The sequence below is a fragment of the Euleptes europaea genome, chromosome 13 (assembly GCF_029931775.1).
Source record: "Euleptes europaea isolate rEulEur1 chromosome 13, rEulEur1.hap1, whole genome shotgun sequence".
Taxonomy (NCBI): domain Eukaryota; kingdom Metazoa; phylum Chordata; class Lepidosauria; order Squamata; family Sphaerodactylidae; genus Euleptes; species Euleptes europaea.
This window is the reverse complement of record NC_079324.1, coordinates 41,766,812-41,789,227: the sequence shown is the minus strand read 5'-3', so window position 1 is coordinate 41,789,227 and position 22,416 is coordinate 41,766,812. Positions and strand designations below refer to the sequence as shown.

The following is a 22,416-nucleotide window of genomic DNA, read 5'->3' as shown; positions in this document are numbered from 1 at the left end:
ATTGCAGAACCGAAGCGGGTGGAAGCAAGTAAGATGCTTCCACCATGGGGGGGGGGTGTCACGTACATCCTCTGTGGTTTCCACCGGTGCCACCTTGGGAACAGTGGGTTGGATTCTGTGATCCATGTCCATCAGTGTCTCCCCTGACGGGTCTCCTGCATTCCCCTCTCTTCGGAAGTCCGTTCCAAACTTGGGAAAGTTAATTCCTAGAGTTGTGGGACCCGCATGGACCTGGACACCTGCAGTTTTTTTGGGAAGAACATGAAATCACCCTTTTTGCCTCTTCTGTCAGAGCTGCTCAGCTGATGGAAGAGGAAGAAGGAAGCAATTTCCCCCCCTTCCCTTCTTCACTGCATCCTTTTGACCTGCATGGCTGTTAGTCCATGCAGGTCCTGCAATGACAGAAGGAAGCTTTCCCAGCTGGAGGGAGGAGAATGTGGGAAAGACCTGTGATCCTTGCCTCTGCAAGGATGCAACCCTCAAAATGGATAGACCTTCAGATTCATTTTTCTGTAGTTTCTGGCCCTTCCTTCCATGAGCTTAGGGCAATAGGTGTTTCTCCCCAGTCTACACAACAACCCTGTGAGGTAGGCTGCACTGAGAGAAAACGACTGGCCACGGTACATCCATGGCTGGGCTGGAATCTGAACCTGTCATCCTAGTTGGACGCTCTAACTTCCACACCACGGCCAGAGCCACATGCTGGCCCTGTGTGCCTTAGAGAGCTTTTAAGTGCATGAACTTTAGGATGGGGATGGGATTTGACCTCCTCTTGAGCCAATATGGCAGAGCAGCTTGAACACAATCGACTCTGGTTCAGAGCTCTGCTCAGCCAAGGTGGCTGTGGGCGAGTCATTCTTTCCTCCTAGCCTCCTCCTCAGGGTGGCTGTGCAGTATTTTAGCTGAACTCTTTGGGTAAGGGCAAGATGCCCTTGCAATAAATGTTAAATGACAGCAGCAAGAGTGTAGGTAGTCACAAGCCCCCCTCTAAGAAGAAGAGTTGGTTTTTATATGCCGATTTTCTCTACCACTTAAGGGAGACTCAAACTGGCTTCCAATCACCTTTCCCTCCCCACAACAGACACCCTGCGAGGTAGGTGGGGCTGAGAGAGTGTGACTAGCTCAAGATCACCCAGGTGGCTTCATGTGTAGGAGTGGGGAAACAAATCCAGTTCACCAGATTAGCCTCTGCCGCTCATACGGATGAGTGGAAAATCAAACCCGGTTCTCCAGATCAGAATCCACTGCTCCAAACCACCGCTCTTAACCACTACACCATGCTGGCTCTTCCAGATAAGGAAACCACTGGTTCTGAGCTTGGGGCCCATAGGTTCAGCAGTTAACCTCTTGGCAAGGAAGCTGAGTATTAAAATGGAAATGTCTGTGGAAGCCTTAATGCACTTCACTCCTCACCAGGTGCTTTCCTCCCATAATCTGGTGTATTCCCATGTGTTAAATTGATGGAGCATTTATTACTGAAAAAAGTTAGACAGATATCCAGTAACGACGAGAAGGCTGCCCATTCGGGAGTCCTTTTTTCTGCAAGATTAAACTCTTTGTTTAATTTGTCTCCCTTCTGGGAATTCTGGATCGTGACAGGAATGTAATCTGTTCAACACTGAGTCAGCACTGCAGGGCAAATGCCAGCGTAGCCTCCCTCGGCTGCTTCCGAATTAAGTCCCGGAAAGCACTGAACCTGTCTGCCTTGTTGTTCCGGTGACGTGATGGAGGGTGGCCAAGTGGGACTGAGTCATTTGCACCGTAGAAGACAGATTGCTGTGAGATGTTGCTGAGCTTGTGGGGGGTGGAAATTTCACTTAATGAGTGCATATGCCTGACTGGCCTTGGTAGTCGGCCAGAACTGATGGTGGATGGAACATGGTGTTGGTGGCCTTTCTACCCTAGTCAGAGGAAGGAGATTGTCCTGTCCCTTGACATTATGCCAAACTTCACACTTGGAGCTTGCTGCTTTCCAGCAGCCGCCAAAGCCCAGTGTGACTGTTCAGACAAGTCCCGGGCCTCCTTTCGTGCTGTGCTTGAAAGAAGATGGTCATCAATATTAGTGGATGAGCAGATTGATGCTGCAGTTGTGATTGTGGGTGGTGGGGGAGGTTGCCGTTGCAAATGGATAGGAACCCTCTTGATGTTCTGAGGCAGCTGCTGAAGAAGAAGAAGGGTTGGTTTTTATATGCTGACTTTCTCTGCCACTTAAGGAAGAATCAAACTGGTTTACTATCTCCTTCTCCTCCCCACAACAGGTACCCTTTGAGGTGGGTGGGGCTGAGAGAGCTGTGACTAGTCCAAGGTCACCCAGCTGGCTTCATGTGTAGGAGTGGGGAAACCAACCCGGTTCACGAGATTAGCCTTCACCACTCATGCGGAGAAGTGGGGAATCAAATCCACCACTCCAAACCACTGCTCTTAACCACTACACCGCGTGACAAATCTTTGCTCTTGTGTGCAGTTGAAGAGGACTGGAGATGCCTGGGATGTGGAGAGAGCATTGCAGCTGGTCAGAGACTCTACAGGACTGTCAACGAAGCTTGGCATGTCTCCTGCTTCTGGTAAGTAAAACCAGTGCTGTTGTCTTGCTGTGTGCATGTATTGTTGGTAGCCCACATAATAGGCATTGGTGATAAGCAGGGGGTGGTTAGTGGCCACCGGAAGCTATCTAGGGGTCCTGGTGGTGGGTGTACGATTGCAGTGCACTCCTTGTCACCCTGGGATCAGCTTGTTCTGCATGGGACTGTTCCCTAAAGCAGCAGGTTTGCATCTTGGAGCTTTTAGATCTGAGCCTACAATGGGGGGCTCAGATCTCCTGTGGCACATAATTCCTTTGGCCAGCTTCATTTCGTTCACCACTAGTTGCCTTTCCTTGAGCAGCATGGCTTGGTCACAGTTGTTCATGCTCTGATCACATCTAGATTAGATTACATGGTATTGCCTTTGGAGACTGTCCTGATGCTTCAGTTAATTCAGAAAGCAGCCGCCAATTGCGAATAGTAGGGGATCTTGTGGGTCTAAAAGAACTATGCTGTGCTAGTGCATGAAGCTGTCTTTTCTCTGCGTTACATGGAATAGTGGTATGGTGAAGAGGAATGCAGAAAGTCTCGTAGATTCATAATAGGGCTAGCAGCATATTTGAATATCGAGTAAAATCTCATAACGTTCAGAACACCGAACATTTCAGTAGTGTATCTGTCATGCAATGGTGCTGGGCTGAGCAGGTTTGCCACATGCATTTTCCTTTCTCCCTGCCTTGTTCAGGCTGCAGCCAGCAAAGGCCTTAACTTAATTAACTACTACCGCTCTGGTTGTGGGGCTTTACTACAGAGTACCCAGAGTCCAGTTTGCTCCCAGCCAACACCCTCTTTAGTCTGGGCATGCCCTGATGTATGGCTGAATTTGAGGAGTGAAGAACCCAAGCCGAGTCTACAAGAAATGGTTTATTAAATATTATTGCAAGTAAGCAAATAGGATACGTTACACGCAAAGATGGCGGCCTTTTTAAGAAAGATACTGATGTTCTGATGTTCAGAAATATGTTTATTAGACAGAGTTATTAAGAACAAGAATTGATGTAGTATAAGAAAATTGTATTCGATTTAGGAAATAAGGCCATTAATAGATTAGAGAGACATTCTATGTAGAAGATGAAACAGTCCGTGCGCCGGTGAAAAACAGTGAATGTAATTCTATTTTCCTTTCCCTAATTTCCCCTTTTTTTCTTTGTATTTTGAAAAATATAATGAAAATATTTTAAAAAAGAAAAGACGTGGCCAACCAGAAAACAACAAAGCTCCCTGGGGTGACTTCTTTATTTTAAGTCCTACTCTTTAACTACCTGATCTCGGTGGGCCAGATTCACCATGAGCGAGGGATCAACTCTTTCCAAAAGCAGCCTTACTGCTGTTCAGCTACAGGGCAAGAACGCCCCCTTCTCTGTGCTGGGCCTTATATGCTCTCTGTGGGAGCTCTGTCTCCTTAATAGTGATTAGTGTCTGTTTTCCCTCCATTTCCCCCCAGTACAATCCTAAGGTGCCTGGGAAATGTAGGCCTATTGCAAAATTGACCCAAACCCTCTGTGACATCAAGGCGTCCTTGAGGTTTACAGGCCTCCTCAGCATTAGTCCCAGGATCATGACAGTGTAGCGTTGATTGTGGAAAATATTCATCACGTTTAAACAATGCATGTTTGAAGTTGTGATTGTCAGCACTGTACACAGCCAGCTTGGTCTAGTGGTTAAGAGCGGTGGTTTGGAGTGGTGGACTCTTTTTTTTTTTTAATAATTTTTATTCTTCATTTAATATATCCATAAAAACAGTATAATAATAATAAAGAGAAAAACAATATTTCTAATTGAACAATCAAATGACTTCCCCCTCTCCCTCTTCCGTCTAATCTTTTGCTAACAAAACTAATCCCAATATTATTTTAATTAATCTGTTCTTGTCATATCCAACGTTATGAAATCAATACCTAATATAAAAATTAATACAAAGTATGAATAAGGGATTAAATCAATGAATATCCTTTAAGTGGTCCCGATAGAAAATAATTTTCACAGTACATTCTCCAAGCCTCCCATTCCCCCCAAAATTGTTCTTTATCATTCTGATTTATCAAAGCTGTAAGCTTCGCCATCTCAGTCAATTCCAGCATCTTTTTTATCCAGTCTTTTTTATCTGGTATCTCAACTGTCTTCCATTTAGCTGCATATATCAATCGAGCAGCCGTGGTGGCATAAATAAAAAAAGTTCTATGAGTGAAAATAGTGTCCGGTATCATACACAATAGCATCATTTCAGGCGTTTTAGGAATATTTTGTTGTAGAATCAACCTTATTTCATTATATATCATCTACCTATTTTTTTTAGCTTTTTCACAAGTCCACCACATATGATGAAAAGATCCTATTTCTTTACTGCATTTCCAGCAGTTTGGTGACATTGAAGCATACGATTTTGCTGATTTCTTCGGTGTTAAATACCATTTATACATCATTTTGTATACATTTTCTCTTAATAGTTGCGAAGATATAAGTTTCAGGTCTCTCATCCAAAGCCTTTCCCATTTTTGTAACATTATATCATGACCCAACATTTGTGCCCAACTAATCATGGTAGGTTTTATTCGTTCATGTTCACAATAAAATTCTAACAGTAATTTATACATCTTGGAAATAAGATGATCATTTGTATCCAGCAAAAGTTTCTGTAAAGTTGATTTAGTTTTAGAAAATCCTGTTTTCACATCCTGTAAGAAAACTGAGTTTATTTGATGATACTGGAACCAAGATAATAAATCTTTAACTTCCTCATATTCTTTTAGTGAACATTTTGTACCTTCCCATTCAAAAGATCCTGATATATTACAAATTGAGCTGGTCTTAATGGACGTAATGTCAACATTTCTTGGGAAGAAATCCATAACGGAGTTTTTGTTTCTAATAAATGCTTATATCTAATCCATATCCTATAAAGAGATGATTTAACCATATGTTGTTGAAATGATGCATGTGTTTTAACTTTATTGTACCACAAGTAACAGTGCCAACCACTTCTATTATCAAAACCCTCCAAGTCCAGTAAACGTGTATTTTTTAAGCCCATCCAGTCTTTCAGCCATACTAAAGCAGCCACCTCAGCATATAATTTAAAATTAGGAAGTGCAAGACCTCCTCTGTCTTTTGAATCCACCAAATATTTATATGCAATCCTTGGTTTTTTACCTTGCCACATGAAGTTCAATAAGTCTTTCTTCCAAGTATTAAAATACTTTACTTGGGATATTGTAGGAAGATTCTGAAACAAAAATAATAGTCTTGGTAATACATTCATTTGTATTGTTGAAATGCGGCCAAGCAGGGACAGATTCTTATTAGTCCAAATCATCATATCCTTCTTTATTTCTTCCCATAGTCTATGGAGTGGTGGACTCTGATCTGGAGAACTGGGTTTGATTCCCCACTCCTCCACATGAGCGGCAGAGGCTAATCTGGTGAATTGGATTTGTTTCCCCACTCCTCCACATGAAACCAGCTGGGTGACCATGGGCTAGTCACAGCTCTCTTAGAGCTCTCTCAGCCCCACCTACCTCACAGGATGTCTGTTGTGGGGAGGGGAAGGGAAGGTGATTGTAAGCCAGTTTGATTTTCCCTTCAGTGGTAGAGAAAGTCAGCATATAAAAACCAACTCTTCTTCTTCATCATCATCTAATGCTGTAGATTGTCTTGCATAAAAATCTATATTCTACACATTCTGAGTGACTAAAATCTCATCCTATAAAGCATTTAAGTCGTCCAAAAAAAATTGTAGGAGTTTTGAGCGCTTCCTAGAATTTCCTATTTTTTCATTGGGGGGAGCAACTCGCTCTGATACTGGCATACTCTTTTAGGAAGGTGAAAGAAGTCTCAGATTCCACCCTTCATTGACTTAAGCAAGGCTGCCTGATCTGGGGGTGGCAGCTTCAAGTTCTGTGTGTGCTGATGTGTTCTGCAGATGACAAACCTGATCTGGAAGTGCCAGTGAAAAAAGATCACTCAATGTTTGTGTCCAGGAAGGTGTGCCCTGCAGTTAAGAGCTTCCACCTGTATCCTTTGCTTCCCTTCTGGCCCTAAGTGCTGGGTGCAGGACGCTGAGCAGTTTGTGTAGTAATAGCTGTACTAAAAGGTGCCATAGAGGAAATACTCCCTCGCCCCACCCTGCATTGCTAGCTAGAGAGGGCCTAATGCTGATTCCTGTGTTCTCTTCTGCCCTGCTGGCCTTGTTGCTAGCTTCGAATGTTCTGTGCCAAAGTTTTAAGAGGCTGCTGGTGGTAGAAAGCTTTTGGCAGCTGGTAACTGAGTTCTGGGAACTCTTGCAGAGGCTGTGGAGCGGCTTCCTGTGGATTTTGCTGGCTTCTTGGCCCACTGTGTAATTGCTCTAATGCATGATTGGCCCCTTTCCTAGGCTTGAAGAACGGCTTGCTCAGAACTGGCCTAGCACATCCACCACACTTTTCATGGCCACAGAGGATGTACGCAAATCCTCTCTTCCTCTTATGAAATTTGGGCTGAGATTTTTCTTGGGTTTTCTGGCTTCTGTGTTTAGCAGGCTAGAGAATGAGCTGTAACAAGGTAAAATACTTTTCTTTTTAAAACTCCAATTAATATATTTGCTTCATCTTCATTATTGGAAACCTCCTTGAAAGTTCTTTAAATGATCCCAAATTGTACCATACTGGGCAACCCTTTTTTAAATAAGTGCTGCTACAGCTTCTTTACTGCTTCCAACCAGCCATGGGTATCTTGCTCAGTCTGGGTAGCCAGGGAGCTTTCATAGTGTGCACGGTGTATTCAGGACGTGAATTGCTGATTCCCCATCAGATCATGTGAAGCTGGCTGGCGAAATGGATGGGGTTATGGTAAATCCTGCCTAAACTGCGCTGATTTGCCATTCCTTGGGTTATGTGGGTGGCAGCCATTGGTTCAGAACACTGAGAGTAAGAACAACTTGGCAGGCTTATGTGGTTCTTGGGTTGGCCTGGGGCTGGTGACATGGCAGTGCTACTTTGGCACAGCATCTGTTTGAACATACGGGCCCAGCAAGTCCACACAAGTGGCACTTTCCCCTTATTTGTCAATTAGCTACCCTAACCTTCTACCAAGAAGTTCAGAATGGCATCTTAGCCCATCAACTCTTGTGTCAGGTGGGTTAGATTGAATGAAAGCAATTTATTCAGGGTCGCACCATGAGCTTTAAAGCGTTGACCCATTTGCTAGCCACTGCCCCACAGTCTTAAGGACTGTTCCAAGGCAATGGTTTAGAAATTTATAGTCTAATTGGTAGATTCTGTTTGATATTATTCTTAGTCCTGAGCAGTTGTGTCTCGCGTCGCCCTCCCTCCCAGGTGCCGGGGATTCGAACAGCAGGGGCAACTCATGCACAAAGCAGCAGCAAGAGTCCCAACAACGGCTGATGCGAGACATGGCCACCCAACACCAGGAGGCGCAGGCCGCTCTATTTAGAGACGTTTGGAAGACTCTCGAGGCAGGGAGGGGTGGAACATCCTGCACAAGGCCCGACCTGGGTAGAGAGATGGGACGACTCCCCACCCCCCCATACCTCTGATGAAACTTGGGCCTGACGATGATATCGATGGCTATTTAGAGGCTTTTGAAAGGACGGCAGAGGCCTCTGGGTGGCCAAAAGAACGGTGGGCTTATATTTTAGGGCCCTACTTGACGGGCCTAGCCCAGTCCGCCTTACCTAAAGGCCTTACCTAAAGACAAAGGGACCGATTATAGCTGCTGAAGGCAGCTATCTTCCAGCGCTATGCCATCTCTGAAGAGACGTATAGGGTGAAGTTAAGGACCATGATATGGAAAAAAAGTGAACTTCCGCAGGCCTTCATGACGGCCCTTCGGGAAATGGCCTATAGGTGGATGCACCCCACCGGAAAGTAAGGCCATCGTAGATCGGATGGTGCTGGAACAACTGTACACAGTGGTCCCACCCAAAGCTCGAGACTGGATCCAGTGCAATAAACCGGCCTCCCTAGAAGATGCTATGACCCTCTTAGAAAACATAACACCAGTGGAACCTCAAGAGGGGGCAAAAGAGGGTATCCGAGGAGAACTCAAGCTAAGGGCAAGCATGGAAGCTCTAAGAGGAGGTCGCGCTCGAGTTGGCCCATGGATCCCCCTTCTTGGAGGGCCAAGATTTCGGACCCCGACGCAGGTTATGGGGCCTCGTCCCCCCTTTGTCTCCGAAGAAGGGCGAAAGCCCGCAGGAAAAGAGGAGGGGGCTTTAAAGGAAGGCAAAGGGATAGGGCCATGCTATATGTGTGGGCAGTGGGGTCACTATCAATGCGACTGCCCCTTAATGGAGTACGACTTGAAGTGGGAGGAAGCCCTGCAGGCGAGTGACCCCAAGAGGAGCAGCAGAGGGGCTCTGGTGCCTTTAAAGGTCAACGGGCACCAGGTGCACGCCTTGGTTGATAGTGGATCCTCTATCTCTATGGTGCGGACGCACCTCATCCCTGCTAGGATGCCAGTTGTACGTGAAGCCATAGTAGCCTGTTTCCACCAGCATATGGTGAAGTACCCAGTGGTGAGGGTCACAATACAGTGGGCAGGCCAGGAGGTGGAAATGGAAGTGGCCCGAGTGCCAAATTTACCCTATCCCACCCTGATTGGTCAGGATGCCCCGTGTTTTCAAGCCATGCTCCGCTATCTCAGTTTGCCGAGCCCTACGAATGGAAGGGTGATTCAGACCCTGGCAATGGAGGACAACACCCAGCCAGGACCATCAACAATGAACCCAGGCATGGAGGACCCTCCTGAGGGACCGGCAGCGGTCAGGGAACAGAGTGTCTGTTGGAAGGGCGATCCTGTCTTCAGAAGGCACCAGGAACAGGATCCCACGTTAGAGGTACTGCGAAAGATGGTGGCAATAAGAGACGGGCAGGTCGAGGACACCCGCCGAGGGGCCCACATGCCCCACATATCCTTTGAAAATGGTTATTGGTATCGGGTGGTTCCAGGTAGGGAGGTACCTATCCATCAGCTCCTCGTCCCTCAGACGTACCGTTCTCGGGTACTGGAATTGGGGCATGACCATTCATGGGCGGGGCATCAAGGGGTAAAAAACACCCTGGCACGAGTTCTGGCCCATTTTTTTTGGCCCTCCGTATCAAGGGAAGTGAAAGCCTTTTCCAAATCTTGCCCTCGCTGCCAAAAAGGCAGTAGTCAGGCCCCACTCCGGGCCCCTTTGCAACCCCTACCTGTTATTCGGACCCCATCTGAAAGCGTGGCGATGGACTTTGTCGGGCCATTGCCCCGAACCTCCCGGGGTTTCCGGTTCATCCTAGTCCTCATGGATTATGCCACCCACTACCCAGAGGCCATACCTCTTGGTACCATGCAAGCTACGGGGGTGTTTCGGGCGTTGATCCATTTCTTTGCCCACGTTGGCCTTCCTTGAGAGATAATGTCAGACGGGGGTACCTCTTTCACAGCCAAGGTCACTCGACAGTTCTGTTGCACTTTGGGGATTCGCCAAATTTTCACAACAGTAGCACATCCACAAACAGACGGCCTAGTGGAAAGAATGAATCAGACTTTAAAGGCCATGCTGAGGAAGCTGGTGGGAGAAAGGCCCCACCAGTGGGACCTCTACTTACACACCATCTTATTCATGGTGAGAGAGACCCCCCAGGCTTCCACGGGCTATGCCCCATTTGAACTCCTTTATGGGCGTATACCCCATGGGATTCTAAGGGTGATGGAGGATCAGTGGGGAGGGTCTGTAGAAACGGAAGGGCAGACGGCACCCAACTATGTGAGACAACTGAAAGAGCGGCTAGAGACAGCGAGGGAAATAGTGGGCCACAAGCTCGCGGCCGCTCAACGAGCACAAAAAGAGAGATATGACAGAACTACAATGTGGGCCTACTCGGAGACATTACAAACGCCTCCACATAAACAATTTGAAGGAGTGGGTTGCTAGAGAAGGAGTTGGGAGCGAGGAATGCCAATTGGGCCGGGAGCCTTTAGAACTCTCAGAGGGAGAACTCCCCTGGACACAGGGCCGAGAGAAAGAGGTCCCCGTATTGACGAAGCTCTCCTTCCCGCCCAACAGGCCCAACTGTGGGAACTTATTGGTCAACAGTATAAGGACTCCACCAAACCAAGTATCTTGCAGTCCCTGGAGGCCGATACCCCGCAAATGCTGGACAGCCGTTAACCAAGAGGTAGATAAAATGCTAGCCATGGGCATTATCGAACCCTCGTGGAGCGCATGGCGCAGCCCGATAGTGCTCGTGCCGAAGGCAGATGGAAGTGTACACTTCTACGTAGATTACAGGGAGGTTAATAAAATAGCCCTTTTTGATGCTTATCCCATGCCCCACGCTGACATCTTGATAGATCAACTCGGTACCGCCCAGTACATTTCAGCGCTAGACCTTACAAAGGGGTACTGGCAGATACCTATGCGGGAAGAAGATAAAGAGAAGACTGCCTTCGCTTCCCCTAGGGGCCTATTCCAGTTCCGAGTGATGCCTTTTGGGCTACACAGGGCGTTGGCCACTTTTCAGCACCTGGTGGATATGGCTTTAGCACACTCACGACTATGCAGTAGCATATATCGATGACATCATAGTCTTCAGTCCGGATTGGGAAACACACCTGCAACATCTCGCTAGCGTATTACGGCCCTTTGAGGAGACAGGGCTCAAAGCCAACCCCAGGAAAAGCCATCTCGGTTTCCGGGAGTTACGGTATCTTGGTTACCTGGTAGGCAAGGGACAACTGCGCCCATTACCCAAAAAAGTGGTGTCACTTGAGAACACCCCACCGCCACAGACAAAGAAGCAGCTGAGACGCTTCTTGGGTCTCATTGGCTACTACGGGAAGTTTATTCTCCACTTTGCGTCGCGAGCCAGTCCTTTGACAGACTGCCTGCAGGAAACCCACCTTAATCGGATCCAGTGGTCCCCCAGCCAGGTGGCTGCTTTCGACGACCTCAGACGATCCCTCATGGGGGATCCCGTCCTCAAGAATACAGACTTTGCCTGGCCCTTCTCTGTGTTCATGGATGTGTCCGACGCTGGGCTTGGTGCGGTCTTTACTCAAGAACACGGTGGCCAGGAACACCCCATCTTATTCCTCAGCCGCAAATTGATGCCGGCTGAACGCAACTATGCAACGGTTGAAAAAGAAGAGCTGGCCATCAAGTGGGCCGTGGGGTCCCTCCAATATTACCTGGAGAATAATCCGTTCACACTGATAACCAACCATGCGCCCTTATTATGGATGTCACGGATGAAAGATCACAATGCCCGAGTCTTACGTTGGTATCTTTCTCTGCTTCCCTTTAGCGTCTCGATGCGGCATATGCCAGGCAAACTAAACGTGCTGGCCGACTACCTGTCCACAGTCCATGAAGCCGACGACCTGGACAAGCTCAAAAAAGGGGAGGGGTGTGTCCCACGTCGCCCTCCCTCCCGGGCGCCGGGAACACTGTAGAACCTCCTCCCCCCGGAGAACAGCCTGAGAGGAGGGGGAAAAAGGCAGCGGGGAAAAACTCACCGGCCCTGCTGGGAAGAACGCGAGGCAGCCGGGAGCCCCTTCCTGAAGCTGCAGGTGCCCCATGGGAGCGCGGCTCAGGCCCCGCCTGTCAGCTGTTGGGCGGGGGGGCAACAAAGCACTGCGGCGTCGGCACTGCCCTGGACCCGCAGCTGCGCCTCTCGACGCCCTGCCTGGCCGGGAGAGCCGGGAATCAGGCGTCTCCGCACGGTCCCGGCCATCGGGTGGCAGATGGGGTGGGAGAGAGGTCCCCTTGCTCAGAGGGCAGGATGCTGCGGCAGCCACCGACGGGACCAGCCCCACAGGAGCCGCCCCAGGGCCCAAATGTGGCCAGGGCAGAGTGGGAAAGCCCCACCCATGGGAGGGAGGAGCAGGGATCCTGCCTTGAGCCGGAGGCACGGAGGACAGGAGGGAGGGCCCGACGGATGCTCCGGCGTGAGCCCCACCCTGTGGGAGGTACATCCCTGAAGGAAGGGAATGTTGGTGGAGGGAAGGTATATAACATCGGGAGAGGGTGGAGCCAAGGGGTGGCGCAGGGATAAAATGTGGAGGGTGGAGGCCGAGGAGGAGGCTGTCAGCTGGTGTCAGGTCTAGGCAGGAGTGCTGCAGGCCTTCAAGCTGGCAAGCTCAGAGGAGGAGAGCACTTCTTCCTCCTCTGAGTGGTCTGAGGCCAAGGAAACCCTCACGCTGCAAGCTTCAGGGAATACTTACCGGCCATACTTAGCAAAACCCGCCACGGAGGGCAAGCCAGCTACGGCGGGGATGCGACAAGTTGCTTTTCTGGAACATGTAATCAACTTTCCTTGAATTTAATCTTGATTTTTTGTGTAGCAAAGAACTATGCCACACTGGGAATTGCTGGTACCTTGAAAGATACATAAAGTGTTGTTCATGTTGGCTTGATCATTTGAGTAAGTTTGACATCATCAGGTCCAGTAATTATGGGTTATTAAGGGATTTCTGCCTTATAAAAACACTATGAACACCGGCAGAACCTCCCGGTTCTTATGTCAGGGTATGCTGCCCCAGCAGTGATCTGTTTATACATTGTGTACTGTGCCAGAGGACTAGTGAACAGCCAATAACTGGAATGAAAAGCCTTTCTTTCGTCTTTTCTATTTTGTTGATTCTGGCTATAGTAGCGCGTGCTGTCCTGATCTCATTCCAGGTGTGCCTTCTGGGAAGCAGTGAGCTCTCGATCTCACTGGCATGGATTTGTGGATATGTGGAGGAAGTGCTTGTACGTCCCCCTCTCCCCCCATGATCAATGACACGGCTTTCTGAACTTTGCTGATCAAGAAGGCAGTCACATGGAGGTAGGAGGTGGGGCCAGTGTGTTCTTTTCTGCTCTCCCTCCCTATGCAGTGAGTTGAAACAGGGACAGATCATCTTCCTAGGGCTAATAACCACAGCACTTGACTGTAATTTCATACTTCAAAACAAACACTTCTTGGAACATAGTCTTCTTGTTTATCAATGCAAATGATGTGGAGCTGGGAGCCACCACTCTTCCCCCCACCCCTAAGCATATTGTACTTCCTTGTTTTGACCTGGGCCTCTGTAGGGAACTGCCACTCTTCCCATATGTACTTTCAGGAACTGAGGTAGACAAAATGCCTCCCCTATTGTTCATTTATCAAGTCCATTGCTTCAGGCATGGTGTTGCTGCAGGGTGCGGCAGACATGAGATGGCTTGCAGGACACTAATCCCTTGGGCGGTTCTCCGGCACAAACCTTATTGAAATAAATAAGATCTTCTTAAGGAAACTGTTGTGTTGGGATTCCATTTCTGCCTTGAATATCATAATGTGTTTGGTTGGCCCTGCATATCTGAAGGTACCCTTTGTTTGAGGACATAGAAGTGCTCACCATAGTTCAGAGGAAAGGTGGTCACCATTGCCTAAGAGAGCAGGAATGCTGGCTCTGCCTGACTGATAAACCTTCCCTACATATGAGGGTGAAATTCTTACAAACCCACTCTCCTTTATCCCACTGTTCCTGTCATCATTATGGTTCTTGCAACATCAGAGCTCTTGAACTGGGCTCAGTGTATGGGGGAATCAGGGATGGCTTAGTTTCCAACTCTTAAAATACCTCTGTCTGTGAAATCTCTCCCTTTTCATTCTTGCCCAAATTAAGTGGGATGCATGTCCATACTCTGCAGGAATGTAATTAAATTATTTTACATTTCTTTGCTCCTTTTTGTTACTGATCAAATTAAAAAAAAAGTAAAACTGAAAGCTTACCAGAAAAGTGACATGCTAAAAACATTAACAAGATTGAACAGCTTTAGAACTGATTAGTGAAAGTCCTGTCTAAACAGCACAACAACGCCACCTGAATTGGATGGGAGAAAAGGCAGCCCTTACTTTTAACTGTCCATTTCATGGGTAATTCCTGATATAGGTTGTTGTTAGTATCAAATGATTCCCAGCATGGCCCTAGGGGGACATACCTGCCAATGTTCCCTGTGCTTTCTTAATCTCTTGAAAATTGTTGGACAATATCCAGAGGTTCTTCAATGGAACACGTACAAAAAGGGGAGTTTTGGATGACTCCCTACCTGCTGTCCAGCTAGCAAATTGCTGAGTTAAATAAATGTGGGCAGGCGCATCACAATGCGTGCCCTTGGCTTAGCCATACACACACTTTTTGTGTCTGGACTTTACAACCTTGTGGCTTCACAGGGAGCAAACCTTCCCCTTTTTTTGAAAATTGGAACCAAACAGCATCTCTTCCCCAAAGCACAGAGCCAGTCCTGACTTTTCAGAAGAGCCCAGGAGGCATCGCCATTTCATCAGCAGAGCACAGGTTGGAAGCGGCTGCCTCGTATTGTTGGACAATGTGTGGCTTGGAACCTTTCAACATCTTCTGATTGGCTCCCGCTCTGTACGGCGGCCTTTTTTGTGGCGGCATTTACTACCCTTTCTCAAAAGTCAAAATGTGTCTCAGGCTTAACAAAATTGGTGTCTGTTTAAGCTTGAACGAGGCACCCTTTACCGAATTAGGATGACACCTCTCATGTTTTAAATGAGGTGTGGAAGGGATACGTAAATTACTTGCACCTAACAAATTTTCATGTCACTATACGTTTCCATGCTCTAGAGACCATTTTATTGTTCGCATGAAGGTGTGCGCTCTTTGGTCCAGTGGTACTTGTTCCACAGCTTGCACAGAGTGATATTCCCAGTTACCATCAACCAAGAGAGCCACCTGATAACTGGATGCCCTGTTGAGAGCCAGCGTGGTGTAGTGGTTAAGAGCGGTGGTTTGGAATGGTGGACTCTGATCTGGAGAACTGGGTTTGATTCCCTACTCCTCCTCATGAGCGGTGGAGGCTAATCTGGATTTGTTTCCCCACTCCTACACATGAAGCCAGCTGGTGACCTTGGGCTAGTCACGCTCTTTCAGCCCCACCTACCTCACAGGGTGTCAGTTGTGGGGAGGAGAAGGGAAGGTGATTGATTGTAAGCCAGTTTAATTCTTCCTTAAGTGATAGAGAAAGTCAGCATATAAAAACCAACTCTTCTTCTTTTGTGTGCCAGCCTGCTTTCTCCTCAGCAGGAGGCATGGCAGTTCAGACTAGAAAATGCCAAGGCTCCCAGAGGAGGGCAAGCTGGCTGTGGAGAAAGAGGAGTAAAATTACCCCATCCCAACCTCCACTGTGGCCATTTTGTTCTTTTCTCAGGTGGCTGCCATGGTGGTGGTTTTGCACGGTCATCTCTGCGGCCCTCTTGCTCTCCTAGTAGTTGAGTGAGGCTGCAGAGGCTGCAGAGAAGACAGGCCATTTACTTTTATCTCTCTCATGAGGCCTGCTCCTGAGGAAGACTTTTCCAGTCCCTCTGACGGTGGCTTTTTCAAGGTGTGTGCCACCTGCCAACCACAAGCCCTACCATGCAATGGCCTTGCCCTCTTACCTGGAACATGGAGCGATTTCCACACTGGAGACCAGTGCTCAGAAGAGCCACAGGTGGCCCCCGAGCCAGTGAACGAGTATCACTGGTCTAGTGCATGGAAAGCTTATGCTAGTGTAAAAAAATTAATCTGCAGGGTGTACCAAGACTCCGGTTTGTGTTTGTTGAAACTGACTAAACACTGCTTCTCTTTTGGAATTTGTTACACGTACTTTGCGAGAAATGGAAGAATTGGATTCTGTTGCAGAGGAGATTACATGACCCCCCCCAAAAAAAAAAACCAGTAGGAGCCAAATGGAAAATATGTGAAGGGACTCCTCTTAAGCAAAATGTTGCCCTCTTGCATGAGAAGGTTAGATGCTGAGTGGCTTGGGAAATGAGGCTTCGTCTTGCTTCCTTTGATGACGTTCTCAAACTGTTTTCCACACAGGTTATATAAAGGTATCCAAAGCTTAATCACTGCTTACAGCTTCCTATGTTATCTACCCCCAAGATGTTCAAAGCAGAGGTGAATTTCTGTGTGCTAAAAGGGCAGGGTTCATGCTGTTACTTTTGCGGCAGTTCACGCGTTGCCTGAGGAATGCGGCTCCTATATTCTGTCACCTGAGGCACTCGCTAATCTTCTGAAGCCTGCCCCACTGCATTTTCACCTTATGCAATGAGTAGTTCTGGGAGGGAGGAAAGTAACCGTCTTGCCCTTGGCGTCACCCTCAATTCATAAAACAATGCATTTATAGTTAGATGTATTTATTTATAAAACACAGGAAGGATGTCGCCCATCGCCTTCCAACTGTCTATATATGTGAGAAATTGAGACCTGGTGTGGAGGAGTGATTAGAGTGCCGGACTACAATCTGGAAGATCCAGGTTCAAATGTGTACTCTGTCATGAAACCTCACTGGGTGGCTTTCGGCTAGCGTCTCTTGCAGGGTGGCGGTGAAGATAAAATGGAAGAGCACAGCACAGTGTATTCTGCCCTGAGCTTCTTGGAGGAGGGGCTGAGTAAAATTTTTACTAAATGTGACGAAGCTGTTAAGGAAGTTTGCTGTTACTTTCCTAGCCCTTTAAAAATGCAGAGGAAATCTCTAGAAGATATGTAAGGCTTTGCCGCATCTACCAGCTGATGGAGCTGATTACAACTTTAACTATGCAGAGGAAAGAACCCCCATGTTGTGATTGTGCAGCAGGATAAAGTCCAGCTTAAATTTCGGTTGAAAAGGTGAGTGGTTGTAAACAAAAAGGCACTGCTGCAGCTATAGCAGTGACCCAGTAATTGTGACAGCGACAGATGTACTATCTGGGAGGAGAGTCTCGCTGAGAAAATGGGAGGTTCCCTACAACAGATGTGCACAGTCTGCACCTCTTCCTTCAATGCTGCACAACAAATGTCTTGGAGTTTTGTGGTTTTTCTCTGAACAATCACAAGGAAAAGGCCTTTGGAGCAGAGGTGTGGAACCCTGTCATCAAGTCTTCACAAGGGTATTAGTACCAAACAAATGTTTTGAAAATGCTGTTTTCTGCAATAGGAAATCCAAAGCAGACAAGCCTTCCAGGCGTGGGAATATTTTTAAACTTCAGGCAAAATTGATTATGGAAGTGTTCTGAACAGGAGTTCTTGGGGAATTTACAAGACCGATTAGTCCATACAGACAAATTAGTCTACAGAAAGATCAGCTTCCCTGGGGTACATTCTGAGATTCTGTTTGTGCGGAACCACTGCAGGTTTTCTGCATGTACGGTTAACAAGCTGCCCTGAAACTTTAATGAAACCTCAGAGATGAAGCAGCAGGGACTATGAAAGTAACCTGGAAATAACACCTTGGAGACTTCTTCTCAGAAGTTGAAAAATGTAATTGTCTGGAGTTGATCCAAAAGCGCTGTAAACTCTATACGAAGCAGAGTAAATGACTCTTTGAAGATTAGCTTTATCAGAACTGCTGTTTTATTATTGGATGATCAGGCTTATTTCCTTCAGTTGCTGCTGTGTGAGAAAGATTATCTTATCCATCATTTCCAGAACTTTCTTCAGAAGAAGATAAGGGATTTCCTGTTAAGAGGATGTCTTCTGGATCTGTCCTTCGGCTTTGAGACAGAGCATACCAAATAAGATTCATTTACAGTAGCTTCTCTGTCTTGGTGCCTTATATTTTTCAAGCTTAGCTTTTTAGCAGCAGGCTTCTCTTGTAGAGGCATCTTCTGCCTAATCACATATATGGATGATGTCCTCAAAGATGCAGGTTTGAGTACTAGCCAACTAGACTGTGTGATGGTGGTGGGGTTTCCATCTCTGACAGCAGCACTAAGGAAACTGTTTTCCTCCTCCTGCCAGTGATGTGAAGCAGATCTTTTGCCAGTTATTTTTTTCTCTTCCCCAGCCCCCCCCCCTTTCATGGTATGGAACTAATAATCTAGAAAAGGCTGGGATTTGAGTACTCTGCCTAAGGAGCAGTGCAGGAGATGTGAAAGAGAATGCATTCTTAGACGCAGACTCATCACACTTGCTGTTTCCAGTGGAGCTGGTTAAATTGTCAGGAGGAATTGTACCCTTTCCCTGAAGCCAATGGGCTGCAGCAGGATTTATTACCTTTCTCTCTTGGCTTTGCATTTTACATCCAGTCAGTAAAAGCCCAGCTAAGTGGAAGATCCTGGCTATTGTAAGAGATTCCTCCCCCCCCCCCGCCATATGTGTGTGTGTCCCCTCCATGTGGCAGGGTTGCAGACAGAATAAGCAGCTCGTCGCTTTAATATTTTCAGGAAAGAGAAAAAATCTTTATTGAGAGGAAAGAGTTTAAGGCAAAAAGTTTGATGTCTGTGCTTGAGTGGAAAAACTGGCTTCATTGGAAAACCAGGATCGCTTATGTATCCTTAGAAATGCAGGCCTGCATGTCCCATAGGCTCCAGAGCAGAGTATGTTGGTGTCCTCATGATAGTGAGGGGTGATAGCAGCAACTGGAAAATATTTTAAATACATGAAAACCATGCCACTTTTTGGGTAAATATTTATCTTGCAATGAAAAACTAGGTCGTGGGAATTGAAGATATGGGTTATTAGGTTGTGTGCAAGGGGGGTATTCTTCAAATGTGTCAGAGGGGATCTACACCCCTGCTCTGTATGTGTGTACTTCAAAACCAAGTTTTACTATTGGTCTACAGTTTTTATAAAGCTATAACCACCTGTGTCGTATTCGTCTACTTTCCTCTGCAACGTTTGCCGTGACCCTAAATGCAGAAACAAAAACCAGATAATATTTTTAATTGTTTAACCAAAATGACACAGAAGAACATGCAAGCTTTTGAATTCTCTATAACTCTTCCTCCATAACTTTTGTTTTTATCCATCCAGCCTGATGAAGTGTCCTGGAGAACTCAAAAGCTTGTTTGTTGTTTTGTGACATTTTGGTTGATCTTAATAAAAAGTATTAAAGTATGAGTTGGCTTTTGTTTTTGGATTGTGCTTTGGACCAGTGCAGTAACCTGTAACCTCTTTTTCTTACCTTAAATGGAAGCCTTGCAGCACACATCTGGAAACAAACTTTCATTGCCACTGCACATCCCATGCTGAAGCAGCTGCTTCACCTTGCCTTTCTGGCACTTAGTAGTAAAGGCAAATGCAACCTGCCGTTCACTGGGCAGTTCTTCTTAACAAGACCTGTTAAAGTGATTAGGAACTGTGCGAGAACCTGTCCTCATGGTAGTGAGGCTTCTGCAGGAGAATTTCCTAGCAGCTTGTGTTCCTGTGTTAATTAACAGAAGGAAAGGTTGTAGTCCAGGAAATCTAATGAGACAGGGACAGTTCTGTGAAATGCGCACCCCATATGTCTTCTTCCTTTGCGCTGTACTAAAATCTGTAGACAAGAGTGGAGTTCTTAGAGAAACTGCAAGGTTTCACTGTTCAACACGCTAGGTGGGTTAACTGGTTATTTGGGAGTTCCGTGCCACCCCCAGGCTCCTGCAGACCCTTTATCGTTGTAGCAGTTCTCATTCATGCATCCCTATACAGTCAACACTGTTTTAAATAAAGGACTTGTGCCGGTGGTGTTCCCAGACTCTGCAGGTGGACCTGGCAATTGCAGCCCTTCATTCAGACTCCTGACTTGGGAGGTAACTTATTGCCAGGTGAGCAGTACCTCAGGTGAGGACTTGGCTTCCCTCCCTTTATTTTTAAGAGCAGAAATTATATATATGGCTTATGTTGCCACCTCTTGAGCACATTGCCCAAGGTGCCATGCAAAAGTAACAAAAAATAACCAGCCACCACCCTTCTGCTGTAAGTGGATGTCAAACTGAGCTGGCAGGTAGGCAGGGCTAGACAACAAGCCAGGAATTGTCTTTTTTGCTTGCAGCTACTCAGACATGTGCGGGGTGTGGTGGAGGGGGGAGAGCTTGCTAGTAGAAGCTCAAGGCAGCAGTGTTCCCTGGTGGATACGTCCCCAGCTGAGTCATAACTGATTGGATCATCAAGCACTATTGACTTGATTCGGTATCCCCAGTTTATCTTCTTTTTTAAATAGTGACTTGTGCCTTCCAGCGTTTCTGTGGCCCTAGGTTCCACCCTTTGCAGATCTGTTCTCCTCCCCAAACTACTGTCCCCATCCCCCTTTCTGAGAAGAGCTCCTCCTCTCCCTCCACCCTTGAGGTGGAACCAGGGAAGGAGGAAGAAACTTCACAGTAGTTCAGTTTTGAGTTCTCCGGTCAACCTCTGCCCAAAGTTGTGATGGTCCTCTGAAGTTTGTGCTCATGAGGAGTGCTAAGGAGCAACGGAGAGCAGCCATGAGAGCTGGGGGGATGTCTCAGCAGCAGCACACGGCTGCGGATCTGGCAGTCCTACGCTTGACTTGTTCCGAGGCAGCCGAATCGGAGGGAGGTGAAGCGAGCCCCGACTGTTGCCATGTCGGCTAAAGCAGTCGGACAGGTTTACTGTTGAGCGGATTGAGCCAGCGCTCGGAGATGGGAAGCTACTTGTCTGCCCCTGCTTACTGCCCTCCTAAGGAGCCTTTTTGGTAAGGGATGCTTGGCCTGTGTGCTCTGGCATCTCCACTTTAAATGCTGGCTTGGGGGTGGTGGGTTTTGTGTGCAAAAGCCCTGATGCGCGGCATGGCTGGACCTTCTGCTAAAGCATTGTGGGACAGCCTTAAATCCATCTGATAGGATGAGAAGGTGTGGGAGCTGTAGGCTGTCCCAAGTCAGGCTACAATTGCATTTACCTCCTGTGTGAGGTGTGTGTGTGCGCCAGGTTTTGTATCTAAGGGCATTTGAGGCTGAGGGACTTGCCCGGCTACCTGGTAAATATGGTTGCTGTGTGGTTCATCCACCACCAGCCAGACCCAGATATGAATGCAGTATTGGTGAATTGTACAGCACAGGTTGGATCTCTCACTTATTCAGCACATGGGCATCACTTTTGAGGCACCTGTGAGTAAACATACCTGATAGTGCTCTGCTGCCAGCTCCAACATATTCTTAACCCAGATGCATTTGGGTTGCCCCTGGCATCTCTGTCCGCATAGTGCATATTATAGAAGCTGGCAGGTACAAAGCAAGGCACTTGTTTGCTAGAATTCTTTCTCTGATGGAAGCAAATGTAACTGTGCTTGAGGTGGGTAGGCAGTCTCTTTTTAAAAATCTCAATAAATTAGGTGCCAGAGAGTCTATAGAGAATGCATTGTTGCTATATGGAAGTGCAAAGTGACTTGTCCCCCATGGCATCCGTTTCTTTTACTTGTTTCCATTCATTTGTGTATGGTACTTTTCTGGTATGCTTCCTTGCACCATTACAATTTGTTCTAGGAGCCAGTATCTTCCAGAAGGCCCCCCAGCCCAGTATGTTGGTTCTCTTCTCCTCATCCTCCAGGATGTAATGGCAGCTTTCTTGGAAATGGGCCCGGCTCAGTTAACGTCTGATGGATCCAGTGCATTGTCCAGCACAATAACATCTTCCAAAAGGCATTTTGGAATTAACCACAAATCTTTTTTATTGATTATTTTGGTTTGAAGCCAATTTGCATAATCAAAGACAAGCGGCCTTAAAAGAGAGGTGTGATTAGTGCATGTTTACAACTCAGTCCTCTGTCATAACTGATGGTTGAGTTGAGTGAGGCTTGCTAGGAAATGAACAGCTTAGACTGGGAATTGGCCAACAAAGTCTGTAGAATCTTGAAGACTTAACGAAGATATTGTGGCTTGACATTTTCATTGTTAAGAGCTTTGTCAGACCAACATCTTTTCCTTACAAGTGGGCAAAAAGTATAAAAGAACTAAAAGCCTTGCCTTTGAAAAGTAGGCTGTTGCATATACTTTGAATAAAGTACTCCAGGACAAAACTGTTCTATAATGGGTGTGTGTGTGGAAATAATGGATTCTGAGAAAAGTTTCTCTGCTGTGCCAAGCTTTTGCCTCCGTTCTGTTTGCTGCCGATTTAGCAAGCAATGGCA

The 22,416-nt window shown here is 47.0% G+C and overlaps 1 protein-coding gene across 2 annotated transcripts in view; it reads left to right on the top strand.

Moving 5' to 3' along the window:
• The window catches only part of LIMK2 (LIM domain kinase 2), a 57,408-nt gene that overhangs the window by 3,422 nt on the left and 31,570 nt on the right, over window positions 1-22,416 (top strand). Inside the window, exon 2 of one of the 2 annotated variants that reach the window (XM_056859256.1) lies at window positions 2,465-2,564. In XM_056859256.1, the coding sequence (XP_056715234.1) occupies window positions 2,465-2,564 (100 nt within the window). Of the gene's footprint in view, window positions 1-2,464; window positions 2,565-20,932; window positions 20,986-22,416 lie in introns of those variants that run through there. The other variant, XM_056859257.1, reaches the window with a different exon arrangement.